Below are 17,901 nucleotides of genomic sequence, written 5' to 3'. Positions count from 1 at the left end.
TGTTGTAAAAGAGATATATCGAAGCGTGAAACCAATGTTTACCTCACACATATTGCACGGTAGCGTTCTCGAGAAGCTTTCTCGCATGCGCATCCACATTTCTAATATTTTCAATATCCCCTCCGGCAAAATGAAAAAAAAACTTTGTTATTTACGTTTCATTTGTTTGTATTTCAAAATTGCTTGATTAAAAATAATACAGAAAAGAAGAATGGATATCTTATCATATTCCCCTACGCTTTTTACTTATGCAAAACAATATTTCCGTTAACAAATACATTTTATTAATATATACGTGAAAGAAGCATCTTCATATCTGCAAGCTTGCAACTCGTCTAGAATAAGAAATTTCACATATAGATATTTACGCAATCCTTTTCTAGAATGTCATTCACCTACATACAAAACGACAGAGTTGTACGAAAAAGCGATGTATAAAAAGCGTATAACTTTATATTAAAGAACGTCAGCTTGGCGTCTCTAAGATGTATATACACAAAAACTAGTTCGTTTCTCTTGCGACATTATCTTCCGATCGAGTTGATTGAAGCACGATTTTCCGTATCTGTCAAAATGTCAAAAACGTCGCAGCGTTCTGCTGTAGATAATATTTGTTGTAGAATGGAAATGACAATTATATACACATGTGTCGGTAATCGCCTGCCGTTTCCCGATAATGGATCTTAATCGCAAAGCATGATTTTCATCGGTCGTAGCAAAGTACTTGTTGACATACGCCTAATAGATTAGCGTTTGTCAATCAATACTGAAATTAATACATTTCATCGCTTCGCGCCAAATACGTTTATCCGCGGTTTATGCGCGAATTTAATACATGCATGTTTCCCTCTTCCTACTGGAACGTGTCATCGCTAACGTCATTAAATTTCTCCGAAATTCGAGCGTCAGCTAGAAACATCGCGTCGACGAAGAACACCGTATCTATTGAGCGATATATATATATAATCGATATATGTACCATCTTTCATCGAAAATATCTGCATATTTGCATGAATCTGATTAATCACTCACTTGATTTATTATACTATTCTACGATGCCAATTATTGCATTTATATTTTTTAAGCTTAATAAAATGTGTTATATTTATTGGCCAATTAAAAATTTATATATAGATTATATTACTTATAATATAAAAAGAAACTATAAATATTATCATTTTTTTCTCATGCCATATTTTTAAAAGAAAAAATCAGCTTTTTAAATGTATGTTTACAGAGAGAGACTTAAGTATTTTCTTTATTAAGCTGCGCGCGTTAAGGAAGAATATTATACATAATTAATAAGTATAAAACGAGATATCCTTGTATCCATTCGCAAATGAGAAATTCTCGCGTAATTATTTCGTTGATGATTTCTCTCTCTCTCTCTCTCTCTCTCTCTTGGCTTCGAGTTGAATATATGTATAAGGTGCCTGAATGTAGATATAACATTTGTCCCTCAAGATGGAAATTACATTGATTATTCTAATTGCGGGTCACGGGAGTAATTTAATAACAAGTCGCGCGCTATAATAGTCACCCCTTATAATAGCTTCTCAAATTAAACTTATATTAAAGAAACCGTATGTCTCAAGTAATACCTATATAAAAAATATTTTATCTGAAATATGCTTATATATGTATATTAATTCTTAAATGCTTATGTAATACAAGATTAGACAGATATATTTGTCTCATTTTTTTGTTGTTGAAAACACAGAATATTTTTTGAAATTTAAAATAACTTATAATATAATCAATTTTTCTATACACAATGTAATACATTTCTTTCTCGTCATTCATGTGGCTCATCATTAATCTGAAAGAAAAATTAATAAATAAAAACGAATAAAATCGGAAAAGAAAAATTGACCGTTATATTGTCGAAACTTTGCTTAAATTAAACGACATGAAGTAATTAATAATTGTTAGAGTTTAACAATAGAATACGTAAAGGCAGCCTTTCTTTTATTCTTTTTTAATGAAAAATCGAAGTGTATTAAAAATGTAATATGATATATGTAAACTATACCAAGATAGGATTGGCTATATTTGTGATTGGAATTGAAGGGAGAATATTGACTTGCGCCGCATGGATGGAAGCAACTTGCATATTGCAACGTCATGCTAATAAGCGGCTATGTCATCTCAATTAATCGCTAGTGCCGAGTCTGTCGTGAGACGTGCGCCAGTTGGAATGTTGCAAGTTACAATGGGTATGCGCGAAGGGTCAGCTGGGGAGACAAGGCTTTCCCTCCATGGGGACAGTGTGCAACTATCCGTGGTTGGCAACGATCCTCCTTTCCTATATCGCTATTCTATATACGTGTGTACAGATAGACGAACGATAGCAACCAAGATATGCACGCTCGCCGCACACAGCTGCTGCAACACGCGCGCGTTCACCCGTTATATCCGATAAAAATAAGCAGCCGCGCTTTCATCAACGGGGGATCGCTCAAAGGTAATCGCTGCATTCCTCCAGGTGTTTGCTGACTTTCTTCCTGTATCCACAAACGAATGTGTATATTCACGCATCGTTTGGTAGCGTGCAAAGCGACGAGATAGTTTTTGTCAATGCAAATTAAGGCTTGTATCTCACGAGCGCTTTGCGAGCCCCTGAGTAGTTTGTGCACGCAATTAACGCTCATTAATTATTTGACTCTTTAGCGTTCCGCAATTTCCTCTCCCGGAGAGAAAGAAACTAAATCAATTCAAATCGGTTCGAGGGGACAAACAACAAATGCAAATTACAAAGATCTATTCAGATATAGCGTTTAATCGCTCACGTAGTAAACAAATTTATCGAATTCGCGAAAGTAGCTAGTATGAAGAGGACTTGAAAAAATATCAAATAACATAATGAAGCGCATCTGTATTTAGTCTTTCAAACTGAGAGCGTTGCTTTTGATGCTTTTATTCGGCCGTATTTATATCTCTCGAGAGATTCATTACTTAGCGTACGTAACACGTACCGGGAAATCAAAGCAATGTTACGTATAAGTATACCGCACTGTTGCATCAGTGATTATCGTTTGGTAATTAACGCGACTTGATAGCTAATTACTCTCAATTGCATCGTCAATCATCGACTCGCCTGGCCATGCATTTCTGCGTATTCTGCACGATCGGTTTGCGGGAAGAGAAATTATATCGCGATTTTGCCGAGGGTAACGAAGCATTTTAGGAAGATCTTCGTGTGCTCTCTGTGACTAATGTATGCCAAATGATCATCCTCGCTCTGGCGTGTGCATCCTGCTACGAAATTAACGGGCTTTTCCCTTCGATTTCGCGTGCGGAAAAGTACTGGCAGGAAAACGCGTCAAACACAGCTAAGCCCGTGAATGTTTGCACTCTATGTGTACGTTTAGATTAAAAATTGTATTTTGAAAGACGGCAATATACACATCCACGAAATAAATAACTAAATGTTTTTTTTCATTGTGCGGTCCATTTTTCGATTCTCTCTCAATAAAAATTTCAAAGTCCTTCTATATATATAGTTTTCAGATAAAATAAAATGTGAGAAAATTTGACGAATTAAGTTTCAGAAGAGAAACTATTGTAATTGTCAAAATCATATTTTTCAATAAATTTTGGTACCTTGATTTATAAAAAGTTTAATCTAAAATTTATATATAATAAAAATGTTTTTCAAACGTACAACAGAATTAAAACATGTTTATTAATATGTCCGTGGATGTAAAACAAATTTCTCAACACACTTGGTACGCCATAATAAATTGCTGTTGAAAAGCAGTTTAAAAAATAAATCAATATAAAAAAAAATATATATTATACATTTAAAAAATATATATATATATATTATAAGTTATATATTAAAAATGACAAAGGGTGAAAATTAACGATTGTTTTTGACATTTTAGAAAAATATCTTTATATTGTGGTTTATATAAAAATCATCCAATGATTTTGAAATTCTCTGTATAAATTAAACATATACATATATATGTATAAAGAATCTTCATATTTTTATTATTATTATTATTACATAATACAGAACATATATGTACATCACATAATACATCACTGAACTATACCGTTAATGTGTGCTGACCTCAAGCATACGAGACACGAGACGTTTAAAATTGAACGAGTCATAAGCAACTGACCGTAATACTATAAACATAAACTGTATATTATTGAAAAGAGATTTTTCATCATTTTCATTGTAATTTCTTTCTGAGATTCATATTCATGAAAATATGCAGGAAGACAACTTGCGAATATTGACACGGTTTTTCGTGGCAAAGACGTAGGTTAACGGCTTTGCAGGCGCTTGACCGCTCCCCTTCTTTCTTCATAATCGTAAGAATTACTACTCCGACAGGAGACTTCTGTTTACGGATGCGCGGGCGTACAACGTGTAATCCGTGGTTACGTGTGTACATCAGAATTCCCGGACAACACGAAACAACGGTACTTGCAGTTGACCGCGAGCGGCCTACCGTGTGTAAGAGGTAAATAGTGCTGGACGTCGTTCAATATTTGCATGACAATTTGGGAACGTCAACGTTCATCTTACACCTATATATTCCTGATAGAAAACGAGTTGCGATTTTAATGATATTCATCGAAAGTATCTTCGATCTATCTCGAAATTATTCTTGGCAAAAGTACAATTTAAATTTCGCTATAAATTCATAAATTCGTCGATGACAAGAGTACTTTTGTGTGCTTTTATAATATATATATTTTGATATTATTTGTTTTCTAAACTCTACTCTTGAACAGTAATTTATTATGGCGTATCAACTGTCTTGAGAAATTTGTTTTTATTCGATTATATTCACGGATATATTAATGAATATGTTTTTAATTCTGTTATGTATTCTGTTAATGTGTTTGAAAAACATCAGCATGCTCGATTTTACCGAAACTTTTCAATTGCGTTTGATGCGTTACTAATGCGATCCCAGAATTAGAATTATAAGATTTTGCAAGCAAAAGAGGAACGGCTTATGCGTTTACAGCCAATTAAAAACAAGTCGAACAACACAAAGTAATATAATCAGTGCAATTATATCACATGTAACCACATACGCAATTTTTCTTCTCTTTTTCTCTTAATTTATAAAATATGAAAAAGGAGTGCAAAGTGTGAATATTATCCGAATTATTATCTAAGATATATTTATTAATTAATGCGTTCATTAAAAAATCTGATCTAATATCTTTTGCAATGAGATATCATTGTACTATTCATTATAATATATTTGTAATTAGTAATGTTTATAATTATAGTAATGTTAATGGATAACATACGGAAATGTAATTACGTATAAAGATTCTCTACGTGAAACTACCTGAGCGATTTATTTGTGAAAGTATTGTATTTTACTGCATTCATATATTATATTCTACCATATTCATGACTTCCTGTACCACAAATGGCAATTCGCATAATACCACCATCAATTTCGTATATCTCATTCTGTACATTCTAAGAAATTATAGCATGCTAGCACTCTAGTATGTAATATGGAAGTCCGTTACTGACATATACATATCCGATCGTCGCAATTATGATGGTGTAATGGGGGGCCTATACTTTCCCGAAAGATTTGTAAATGATATCCCAGGTAAGGAGAATTAATATTATTAACGATACTGAGTCGCTAATTATTCTGTTTTAATATTCTAGCATTATATTATGATTTACATATACAATATATATTGTATTATTTTCTAACAGATTATTTATACAATATGTCAAAATATAATATGTATGTAATAAATTCTTGTGTGTGTGTGTGAAATATTTTATTTAAAGATCTAACATTTTTTAATTTTAATTTTCAATTGTAGAATTAATTGTTTGTATTAAAATATGGCTTATCAAATCTCGAGGATAACGTTTTTTCTATAACTCAGATTATACAAAAAGTTCTTAAATAAATAGAAAGGGAAAAAACTGTGTGCGAGCGACTTCAGCTTCTGTCAGTTGGAAAAAAAAAATTTCTGCGGGAGTAATTAAGCGATTCAAGTGGGCAGAGAACTGGACTCTGCGAGCATGCATGGTGTTCTAATTACATGTGTTAGCAACCGGCTACGATCGTATAAATGAACATCGAGCAGTTTTATCGGCATTGCGCGATGACAGACCTGGTTTCATAGTTTCCCCTTTGCCGCCCCCCTTTTCCTTTACTCTTTCTCTCTTTCTCTTTCTGTGCGCGCGCGTGTGTGTGTATGTATGTATGTATGTATGTATGTATGTATGTATGTATGTATGTATACCTCGGAGCCGAATATGAAGCGCGATATGGCGCGACGTGAAACGCTTAGAAAGTTTAAGCTAAGCACTTTTCCTGCCGTGAACTGAAAGGCTGAGAACGTTATGCTCGTCCAGGAATGCAAAATGCTTACGAGACTCGCTTCATCATTGTAAACAGTCATCGATATTACCGGACTCAATATTTCGGATACTTATTTTCGCGAATGTCGATGAGAGAGTACATCCATCCGGATGTAAATACACTAAGAAACTTATGGATCATCTAACAAGGACCCTTCGAGTTAGACGAAACTAAATCGGATCGTTAAAAACTATATTTGTTTGGAATGGATAAAGCTGATGAAATTTTTTTGTGAAGAAAGAAACAAATTTTTTGAATCAAATCTCTTTATAATAATTTAAGATGGATGAAGTTGAAATACTATTCTTTGTGAAGAAACAAGAAATTTTGAATTGAATCTCTTTGATATTTTTTCCTTCTTCTCTTTGTGAGAACGCTTCTCAGTGAAAATTTGAATAAAAAGCGATGTCGTCGGTGAAAATTTGAATGAAACGCGACGTTGTACCTTCGGAATTAGTTTTCCTGGCGTAAAGATTCAATTACGGAAATGATGCTGAATGTAGAACCTTATGCAGACTAATGTGGTGTAATAAATCATTTAATTGAAATCACAATACCACTGTGGTTAATTTATGGTTCAAGAGAACTAAGTGCGTTCCCTCTAATAGCCAATTTTCTTAAGTTACATTGCTTTACCGACGAAATTTGTTTGACACTGGCAATTATTTCTGTCGACCTGATTTCGAAGTTTGTTGTAAGGCAACTATCAATTTCACTCCGATAATTTCCGTGCAAAGTGAAGCTTTATATCAACATCAACGTTTCACTTACAATTTTATTCCTTTTTTTCACTATTAGATAAATGCGCGAGTTAATCGCGCATAATCGTGATATCCATGCATCGACGCGCAGCATCTGTAGCAAATATAAAACTGCCCACATCGCGTCGCCGTAATTAGGGCGTAGCGAAAGTGGCATCTGAAGAAAAAAAAAAATTAAAACACGCTGCTTTTCACTTACGTATCATTTCTTGTCGTAATCTTTGGTAAAAAAAAAATTTTGTCCTAAAAATGATACAAAGTGTCATAAGAATCATATTGTTAGCTTGTTTAATTAAAATCATCAGTCCAGGAGAAATAATTTTCTTCATTTTTGTAAGCTCACATTATTTGATTTTGAACGAATATTTTAAATGTAAAGTGACAGATAAATATACACTTAGCAATCAATACATCCTTTATTTACATGCAATGTACAATACATTTTTATCGAACGTAAGATTTCCCTAAAAATATTATCTAATTGTTTTAATGGTGAATTGAGATAATGAAAAGCATTCTTGGAAAGTCTTTGATTTATGCATCGAGCATCTATAAGTATCGTCACTCACTTTCACGATTTCTCGCGGCAAACAGAAAAACGATCTCTCATCATAGATTTAGAAACTCATTGTTATTGGCCATCATCATTTTCGTTGCTTGTCGTTCGAGAGAAACTATAGACCGTCAGTAACAACAATGAAGACGTCAACAAGGACGACGATGATGACAGCGCGTCGCATGTTCGTAAACAGTGAAGATGATCAGGGAGAGCAGTTTAATTGCAACTATGATAAAACTCGTAATTGCAACGTGAAAATTAAATCACCGATTAACTAGAGCACGGAGCGAGTCAATGCGTTCGCAGAAAAAAAAGATCGCAACCCTGGTCGATTTTTGAATTCATGATATCTAGCGATAAGCCACGTTTTCTCTCCGCATCGGCCGACCTTACATTCCTACGAATGACATGACGCAGACGCATTGTTCACGACACGGATAATCGATCGGAGATCCCGGAAACGGTCTCGTTCGCGATGACACGGTCCGCTAGTAGCGATAATCGAAGGCTCCTAAGCGGAAACGACGAGGCCTCGCCCTGGTCGAAGAATCGAGACAAAGGAATCATTCGTGCAAATGCATGCAGCTCTGACATTATGTTCGTGAGTTTCCTTGGTTCTCGGAAACCGTGTAAGATACATTTCGCAAACGATACTGTATATTCAACGATGGGTTTCTGAATGTAGTGAGATAAAGTTTCGTCAAACTCGAGACTATCCAGAATCAATTTCGAAGATAAACCCCAAATGACGGATGTCGATTAACCCGATGATCTTAAGACAAACTTTAAAGCAAACTCCTATATTTGGCGGGATTTTAATTTCTTCTAAATAATTATCGAAACTTATTTAAATGCTTAACAATAAGTACTATATCTAACAATAGAGATTTCTCAATGTAGTGAGACAAAGCAGTACCGTCGATTTCAGAACTGTTAAAAATCAATTTGGAAGATAAATTATGAATGACATAACGATCAGCGTGATAATTCTAAAATAAACTTCGGCTAAAATAAATCTCCATTTTTGATTGAATTTTAATACTATTTTTTCTGGATATGTCAATCATCTAAATTATTTTTGAAATATTGTATCAACAGAAGAAAAATCTTTCTACATAATTCGTATATAAGCGATAAAATTAGAATATTCGTAATTCATTTAATAGCTATTTTATCTTTTGGCATATCCAAACAAATTATTTAGATTTCAAACTTAGCACGAATAAAGTTTAAATATAATTTAAATGCATTAAAATAATAAATACATTGCTTTTAGAAATTTACTAACATTCTTATTATTAAGTCGATGGAAAAACAATATTACAATATAATGATATAACGTATAAAATATTAGATCATGTCAGTAATATTATTGATATGTTTTAAAATTATGTTAGAGAGGAATATTATTGATGTCTATCTATGATATTGTAACAAAAGAATATTAACGCATAGTTTATTAAGATTCATCAAATAATAAGACGAGTAATAATATACCATATTAAGCTTGTTTCAAAAAATCTATAAATCGCGATAAAAATTGCTACAAAATTCAATTTACAATTTTACGCGCGTTATCTAACAGAAAAAAAAAAATTTGAATAAGTGAAGTACACATATAGGCATTAGGATATGCATATGAAATTATAGATAGAATCAATAAATGCATATCTTTTCACGAGCATGTTGAACGCGTAGCTATGAGCATCACGTAAACACGAACGCTTTCAATATAATTTGATCAACATATTTATCAATATGTATTTTCAATAACGCAACATAACGTTTATATTAAACACACAATACAAAGAACAAGTTTGAACCATAAATTTTGGTTAAAATACCAATGTCTCGAATATTTCAACCGACGGTTGAAATATTGAACGGCCGAACGGTTCTATTCAACGTTAAGGATGGATGCCTGGCAGAAGTGACGAAGTCGATTTCGCAGGTAGACGGATAGGTAGAATTGTACGCATAACTCACCAGAATTTTATGGATGGTCCGTTGGGGTTTCCGGATGGGTCACCAATACCTCGGCGACGACGGTCGCATCCGCTTTTGGGGCGAAATTCCGTATTATTGAAAGCGGCGCGTCGACTATGAAACGTCGACTTTACGACCAGTCGAAAGTACCGGCGAGCGGGCAAGCCGCGCCGCGGTTTCTACAACACGACTGGCTTTCGAGAATTCCCGCTTGGAATGCTCACGAGAAGGAACGGTATACGCGATACTCTCGGGCCGTGCCTACCTCGACGGAATGGAAAAGGCACGACGAAGGAGGCATCTTCTCGTACCTCCTGCCGCCGCACCTACGGTCACGTGCGCGCCTCTCACATGCATCGCATCGTAATAATTGAGATGCATCGATTGCCAGAGAGAAACAGATAATATTCGAAATTGGACGATCATTACGTAGGATTTCTTAGAACGCGCAGCCTGTTTAAAAAAATCCATAAAAAGTAATAGAAGTTTTAAAATTTGTATAATTTTATCCTTAGTTATTAGTTCTGATCAAACTCACAGAAATGTGGGTTACCTAATGATATTTTTTTTATTTTTAATTATATCTTGAAATTTAACAATCAAATAATTATGTAAATATATATATATATATATATATATATATATATATATATATATACCTCTATAGAGCTTATTTCTGTCCCCTCTTTTATCAATTTATGTAACTTAATTAAAAAATAATAGTTAATATTTATTTTAATTTTATTCAAAAATATTTTATTCTTTCTCTCTCTCTTTTTCTCTCTCCTTCTTTAAACAAATCAATGAAATGGTACGTTATTATTTGAAAATATTGTTTAGATCGAGAAATATACACCGTTAATAAAAACGAAATAAGGATTAATCAATAATTTCAGATTAATCATAGATAAGAAATTTGATATTTATTAAATTTGAAATTAAAAACACGATTTAATTTTATATAAACTTTATTGTTTTTATTTAATTTTGTCAAACTATTAAGCAGGAAGATGTTATTATGTAGAGAAAAACTTTTTAATAAATGTGAATTAATTATATACATAGAAGGGAAAAATACTTATCCTATATTTTATGTAAATATTACTTAATAAATATTAAAGATATGCGATACACACAAAATAACAAAATAGTCCAATTGGCATTCGTAATTTTCTAACTACGCATTGGGAAGTTATGTAAAGTAAGCGGTAGTGCTTGAAAGAGTGAAGTCATACATGTGGTATTCTCTTCGATACGGCATATTTTTAGACGAGTCTGTTGATCGTTAATCATAATGTACTACTTATTATTTACGTATTTGGACAGTATAACGGTGAAAGAATTTATATCCGTCACATATTACTTGCTCAACAGATATATTAACATTGCATTTAGATCAGTGTATAGGTATACATATGTATTAATAATTATTAATATTAACTGCTAATATTAATAATTAGTAAATTTTAACTTTCTATTCGATCTTGCTTTTGTTCTTTCTCTTTTTCTCTCTATGTCGCAATGTATGTCATGAAATTTGGATTTAATATTATATATTTATGAATGTGAACTTTTCACAACTAATCATAAACGATATGGAAGGAACAATATTTGTGCCTATATTGATAAGAATTGATTATATTTTTAATGCTACGTTTTTTAACTACGATATAATATACGCAATATTTTCGACTTTATATAAAATTTGCAAATAGTTGAAATATGTATGTATCACATTAAAAAAAAAAAAAAAAAAAAAACAAGTTATATTTATAAATGCAAAGAATCTTTGCAAATTATTTATATCGATCGACATTTATAAACTGACAAAATTGATTACGTCAGAGATACAATCTTTGTCACCATAAAATAACAATACAACATACGACGTAATCTATCTATAGCGTGTCTGATTATGAGAAATAATTATCATTTCGTAGACTGTGTAAACTAGTTTCATAAATCGTGGGAAGCATCCACGCAATTGCTCCATAAACAATTGCAGAGATTTTTCTCGTAAAGAATAAGTATAGTCATTAAGTATGTTGACGTGCAATCTATGACATAATACGCGTAATTCGCGAATATATAGATATATTGCATATATATATTTATGTAATTCTACACATAGTTTTTTTGTAGAAAAGCACAGATAATATAATATTAATATTTTAAATTATAGAATACCAATGGATTAAACAATTTCTACATCATTAAAGACTGCCTGATTAATCATATTTTGTCGTTGGCTTATACAAACATACTTCTTTCATTCCCCGTGAAGGAGATTCTTTCATCACAGCTGTTGGATATATACGTAAAGGTAACTGAACGTTTTCGCGGATAACAATCCGCCATGGCTAATTTTTGTAATTATTCCCGTGAAAAAAGTTCCAAAAAGGATTTACATCAGTTGTTAATGGAGATATTAGTGAGATTTGAAACTGCATAAATCGCTGTTAAAAAGTAATAATGGGTATCAGTGGCAAGAGAAATTCGCATAATCTCTTGATCACTCTCGTGAGAGCTCTCCCCGGAATGAGGATTGTTTTTACGATTATGTACACCGCGCTACTGTGCATAATCATAAACCGTTCGCAGTATTCCGGATGAAATCCGATGCAAGAGGCGCGCCTAGCTATATGACGATCCACTAATTAGAGAGATAAATTTTCGAGTAATAACATCAAAATAAAATCATTTGTGTTAGCGAATACATCGCAATTCCGATTACGGAATTGCTGGCTCGGCGGCTTCTAAATACAAATTATTCATGTAATTTGATCTCTCGCACATCACACATTTTATACAAAAATTACCGATATTGCTAATCATTTATGGATATATAATATCAATATTAAAACAACATCTTCTTTATATTATACTTTTTAATATTTTTATTTCGACTTTAAACATAATAAAACAATATTATACAAACTTTGATTAGATATAACCATGTAAAAATTTGATTGCTATAAAATTTTAATTAATATCTCATTTAATCGTTTGTACAACTTTTAATCGATTGTATTTAAAAAACTCTCTCTAAGTTATTAATTTATCATATTTTAAAATAATATAATTAATATACGCAATAAAGAGAGAAACATACGCATTAAAGATAATCTTGATATAAAAGAGTTGAAAATCAAAACGATGGTGAGTAAACCTACGAGAAAATTTCTTATTCAGTACATTAACAATAAGATAAATCATATAGTCAACTTGATCTAATTACATTACGTCACTATTTAGTGTATGGAAGCGCGATTTTAATTGCAACATTTCTTTATATTCAGAGCAAATGCGGTTATAAAGCGGTTATGAAGGATGGTCGCGTTGAAAACTGCAAAATGACGTTATTCTACGAGGCATTAATGACTGTGAATTGCGAAACGTGTTTCTCATTCCGTTCAGGTAATCTATGGCTGTTACCTCCCGAGAGCGAAGCTCTCGACAAAATTGTGGTCTGCAATGACCTACATATACTATTCGATCGATTCATTTTTTTTCAACCATGCTCAGTTTACAGATTATGGATTCATCATGAATCATAAAATGTACTGAATAATATATATATGAAACATGTGTGATGATAAAATAAAGATGAGAGATAGAGCGAGATATGATTTATATCTCCGCACTTGTGCAGAGATTTTGCATCAATATCCATAACAATATATACATATAATACTTATTAAAACTGTTTTGTTTTCGTTTCACAACAATGAGAATGTGCAATCTTGTTAACTGAATTTTGGTCACGTCTACCCTCCTTTAATAGTACACTATTGTCTGTTAATGCTATACAGTGACATAAAATATTTGTCCCCTACAGGTTCTGCATATTAATCGAACAAACGTGTTTGCATGCGGAATATCGATATACGAAAACTATAAAGAGAAACTTAATTAATTTTGGGATAAGTAATACGTGAAGGAATTTAATTAAATCAATTTAATCGTATTAATCTTCTTAAACCACTATTAAAAGAGATTTGCATTAATAATATATTTATGATATATAGAAGATTCTACATATATTACAACACAGTTTTATTTAAATATAATTTAATTATATATTATTATAAATTTTCTTGCATTTTAATTTTAAAGTAAAATAGACGATCATGTTAAACAAATATATAATATCCATAAAATATTACAAATTAGCTTAATAGTTTTCTCGAAAATGATTAAGAATTGCAAAGTAACATGTTTTCTGCCATGTTTTCAATTTTATATTTATGTTGATGTTCTTTTAAATAATAAATAAGATCGCTACCAAATTTTTCAGAAGACAGATAGACAACTTCTTTTTTTCAAATAAAACCATGTATTCTTTTATAAATCATTATTTTTATTATTCTGCATAAAAAAAAAATTATAATAAAATTTTCAAAAAATAAATATTATACGAAGAAGGTATATTTATGATATTATCTAGAAATTCTAAGAGAAAATGACAAATTTTTACATAAATTTTTTATTTATTACACGGATTGATAATTCACTTAATATTACAAGTATTCAAATTTCGAGAAAAATTGAGAAAGTGCTGTTTATATGTCATTAAAATGCTTTTTTCTTCAAATCATGCTCTCTTCTGAGAATATTCTGTTTCTTTAAATTTCGCGCGTAGTAAGTCACGTGTCACGTTTTAGTCACGTGTATTAAGCCACGTGTCACATTTTAATGTTTCGTAGCAATATCGTACGCGGCGTTGTATGCAAGCTCATCCCGTGCTTCGTGCATGCGTAGCGGGCAGCGTAGGTCTCATTCATTTCCTGTGGGGATCTCAACGAGAGAGCATGAATTGGTTCCCGACAAGTAAGTATCTTTCTCTTTTTACCAAACGGAGTATCTCGAAGAATTTTCATAAAATCATGAATATATTTGTGAGCACCGCGATAAATTCTTTTTTGATTGTTTTAATTAGTTGCTTTGGCAGTATATATTCGGAAAAAAAAATGAACGAATCAATTGAAAATGGTACATCGAAGTTGGAGCACGTGGTCAAGCGTCTTACTTCGGAAGAAATCGATAGGATGAAAGCGCAAGATTCCCGTTTGGTGTCCGAATTTCGTGCAGATCAACTCGAAAAAGATGCAAAGAAGCATTGGGATTTATTTTACAAGCGTAACGATACTAGATTTTTCAAAGATAGACATTGGACCACGCGAGAATTTGATGAGTTGCTGGATTTGGGTAGCAAAGAGAATCAAAATGTCCTCCTCGAAGTGGGATGCGGTGTCGGGAATTTTGTTTATCCGTTGTTAGAAGATAGATTGAAGTTTCGGAGAATATTCGCTTGCGATTTATCCACAAGAGCAATCGAATTATTTAAGGTATATTGAAGAGGTCATTGTTGGAAATTAGCGGGAATATTATTGCATTAAATTAGTATGTGTGTGCTAATATTTGTTCCATTATAGAGTCACACATTGTTTGATCCAACTACAATGAAAGCTTTTCAAACAGATATTACATTAGAGAATTGTTTTTCTGAAATTGATTGTCCAGTTGATGTTACAACTCTCATCTTTGTATTATCAGCTATTCATCCTGATAAATTTCACAAGTACGATAAAAAATGCATTAATAATAAAATTATTGTAAGGATCTAATATTGTTAAACATACAATTGTATTAATTGCTTGCATTCTTTTACATTTATTAGAGTTGCTCAAAATATATACAATGCTCTTGATATTGGAGGAATATTACTTTTCCGAGATTACGGATTATACGATATGGCACAGTTACGTTTTAAACCTGGACATAAGATCAGTGAGAATCTTTATATGCGGCAAGATGGAACCAGGTAGAATCTTTTGTATCGTAAAAAAAAATGAAATTTTTAAGATGTTATTTTACTATATATAATATATAGATTTCTATTTTGTCAAATTAATACATATTAATGACAATATGTTCTGGATTTCAGGAGTTATTATTTCTCTGTAGAACAAGTAGCAAATTTATTTGTATCTGCTGGTTTTCAAACATTGAGTTGTAGTTATGTACAGAGACGTACAATGAATTTAAAGGAAAACATTGATGTTCCGAGAATTTTTGTGCAGGCAAAATTAAAAAAATCTTGAATATATAAGGATGTAATGGTAAGTCTATCTTGATTAACAATTTTAGTAGCTTTAGCTAAATAAATTTGTCAATGATTACATTTTGAAATGTAAAAAAAATTTTATTGTATATTTTAAACTATTAATAATATATTTATTATACTTGTTATTGATACTTAAATGATGATTAATGATTTATCTGATTTAATGATCGACATTCCTGCAGTACTGATTTGTCTATTAGTAGAGTTCTATTATATATAATTTTTTATTCAAATTTATATTAATTTTTTAATTTTTTTTGCAGATAATACAGTAATTCAGAAACAATATATTTATGGCAAGTTGTATAAGATTGTTGAAATGAAGATAATTGAAAGCTTACATGGCTTTTATAAAAATACTATTAAATTTTTTATATTATTTGACAAAAAATTTGAATTGCTAAACAAATGTGAACTATGAGTTACAAAAGAAAGTTGATATAACAGAGTCAACATCTAATGTAAAGTATGTATTTGTGAAAATTTTTAATTACTTTATATATTAATTTATTTTATTTGATATACAATGATGACTAGCATAGTTCAACTGATAGAACTCTGACGACAACATAATATTATAGTCTTTCGTCCCTAACTGACATTTCTAAAATGCATATATTATATTTTGGATCTATCAACGCTTCAAATAATTTAAAGGCAATATTGTTTTATGTTTTAGGGACATTTGAAAACATCAAGTTAAAGTCATGTTAAAAACTGTAAATTTACGACATCTAATGTAAAGGTATATATTTGAATTTTTATTACTATATGTATTAACACATTTTATATGATACGTAATGATGACTAGCATAGTTCAACTGATACAACTCTGACGACAACTTAATATTATAGTCTTTCGTCCCTAACTGATATTTTTCATATACATATATTATATTTTGAATTTATTGGTCTTCTAAATAATTTAAAAACAATATTATTTTATTTTCTAGATATTTAAAACAGCAAATTGAAGCCATATCAAATATTGTAAGTTTATAGAATGTTTTAGATAATATATTTATTATATTTTTAAATTTAATATTTTTTAATGATGCATAATCAACAATTGAAAAATCATGATATAATTACATAATTCGTCACTACCACTGAAGAAGAAATAGCGATTAATATAAATGCTTAAAATAATTAAATGATCACAAAAAATCTATATTATTATATATATATTATAGGAAGAACTGTGATTGCGTATGTGTGTGTAGATTCCATAAACAGCACAATATTCATATAACTAAAATGATATGGTGAGTTTAAAAAAGTTTGTGAAAAAAAATCAACATTTTTTATTTTATTACATATGTAAACGTATTTCATGATGATTTAACCATCTTTCGCATGAATCGTGATTATTATATTAGCTCTATCTGACACATAATTTTATTATAAATATATTTTTACAGAACATATAACAATATAGACTATAACTTTTTTTATTGTTGGTAGGTTCATATTGGAATTTAAAAATAAATATAGAAATTATTTATACATCATCTATACATACATTATACATGGTAAGTTTAATGTCAATGTTATTATTGCACATCATTTATGCAAAAATACTTAATGATGAATTATCACCATCTTTCGTATGAACTCCCTGATTCTTCTTAGTTCTATCTGATATTTAACCCGTTATCAATTTATTATATTTACCGATTTCATAGCATTATAAATCGTAAATTACTGTATTGTTGGCAGATATGATATTTCGAGTTTTTCTCGTTTCTATTATTAAGTGCAAATGTCGCATAGAAATATTAGATGGGACGATTGAGGACACGCGAAGGGTAAAGAGAGAACGAGCGGAAGCTACAAGGCCACAAGAAAATCAATTTTATGCAATGCTAGTTGAATAAATAATTTACATTGATTCGAGTGTATCTCTCTTTTCATTCTAACTATCTTTTATACATGGATATTATGGCTATATCGAGGTCTTTTATTATTTAAAATATTGAAGTGTTTTTGTCTCAATCTTATGAATAAAATATGAATATAACTTTGTTCATTTTTTCTGATTCTTCAACCTTTATATTGTCCGTATTTCTATTCCTTATTCCTATTTATAAC

General features: G+C 31.1%; 2 protein-coding genes and 2 non-coding genes across 6 annotated transcripts in view; 3 read left to right on the top strand and 1 right to left on the bottom strand.

Annotated features, from left to right (window-relative positions):
- The window catches only part of LOC138931845 (D-beta-hydroxybutyrate dehydrogenase, mitochondrial), a 28,245-nt gene extending 18,302 nt beyond the window's left edge, over positions 1–9,943 (bottom strand). For both annotated transcript variants that reach the window (XM_070293024.1, XM_070293022.1), the window contains exon 1: positions 9,684–9,943. The gene's annotated coding sequence lies outside the window, so the exon portion shown is untranslated. The remainder of the gene's footprint in view (positions 1–9,683) is intronic.
- A 4,500-nt stretch (positions 9,944–14,443) lies between these two features.
- LOC138945029 (tRNA N(3)-cytidine methyltransferase METTL6) lies at positions 14,444–17,701 on the top strand. 2 transcript variants are annotated; one of them, XM_070316193.1, is made up of 11 exons: positions 14,444–14,513; positions 14,623–15,031; positions 15,119–15,264; positions 15,364–15,507; positions 15,631–15,805; positions 16,074–16,276; positions 16,490–16,555; positions 16,764–16,800; positions 17,004–17,075; positions 17,275–17,342; positions 17,530–17,701. In XM_070316193.1, the coding sequence occupies exons 2-5, from the start codon at positions 14,654–14,656 to the stop codon at positions 15,785–15,787; spliced, it is 825 nt and encodes a 274-aa protein (XP_070172294.1). In that variant the 5' UTR covers positions 14,444–14,513; positions 14,623–14,653; the 3' UTR covers positions 15,788–15,805; positions 16,074–16,276; positions 16,490–16,555; positions 16,764–16,800; positions 17,004–17,075; positions 17,275–17,342; positions 17,530–17,701. The 2 variants fall into 2 exon arrangements, with proteins under 2 accessions (XP_070172294.1, XP_070172295.1); XM_070316194.1 differs by lacking the exon at positions 16,074–16,276.
- Positions 16,327–16,417, top strand: LOC138932123 (small nucleolar RNA snR60/Z15/Z230/Z193/J17). The gene has a single exon (XR_011446745.1). It is a non-coding gene; the product is annotated as a small nucleolar RNA snR60/Z15/Z230/Z193/J17 (small nucleolar RNA).
- On the top strand, positions 16,599–16,691 carry LOC138932122 (small nucleolar RNA snR60/Z15/Z230/Z193/J17). Its single transcript, XR_011446744.1, has one exon. It is a non-coding gene; the product is annotated as a small nucleolar RNA snR60/Z15/Z230/Z193/J17 (small nucleolar RNA).
- Positions 17,702–17,901: the final 200 nt, after the last annotated feature.

This window comes from Polyergus mexicanus, unplaced genomic scaffold (genome assembly GCF_030449975.1).
Source record: "Polyergus mexicanus isolate NDT 795.1 unplaced genomic scaffold, iyPolMexi1.0 SCAF_3, whole genome shotgun sequence".
Classification (NCBI taxonomy): Eukaryota; Metazoa; Arthropoda; class Insecta; order Hymenoptera; family Formicidae; genus Polyergus; species Polyergus mexicanus.
The sequence above is the reverse complement of the archived record's forward strand: the minus strand, read 5'-3'. Positions and strand labels throughout refer to the sequence as shown.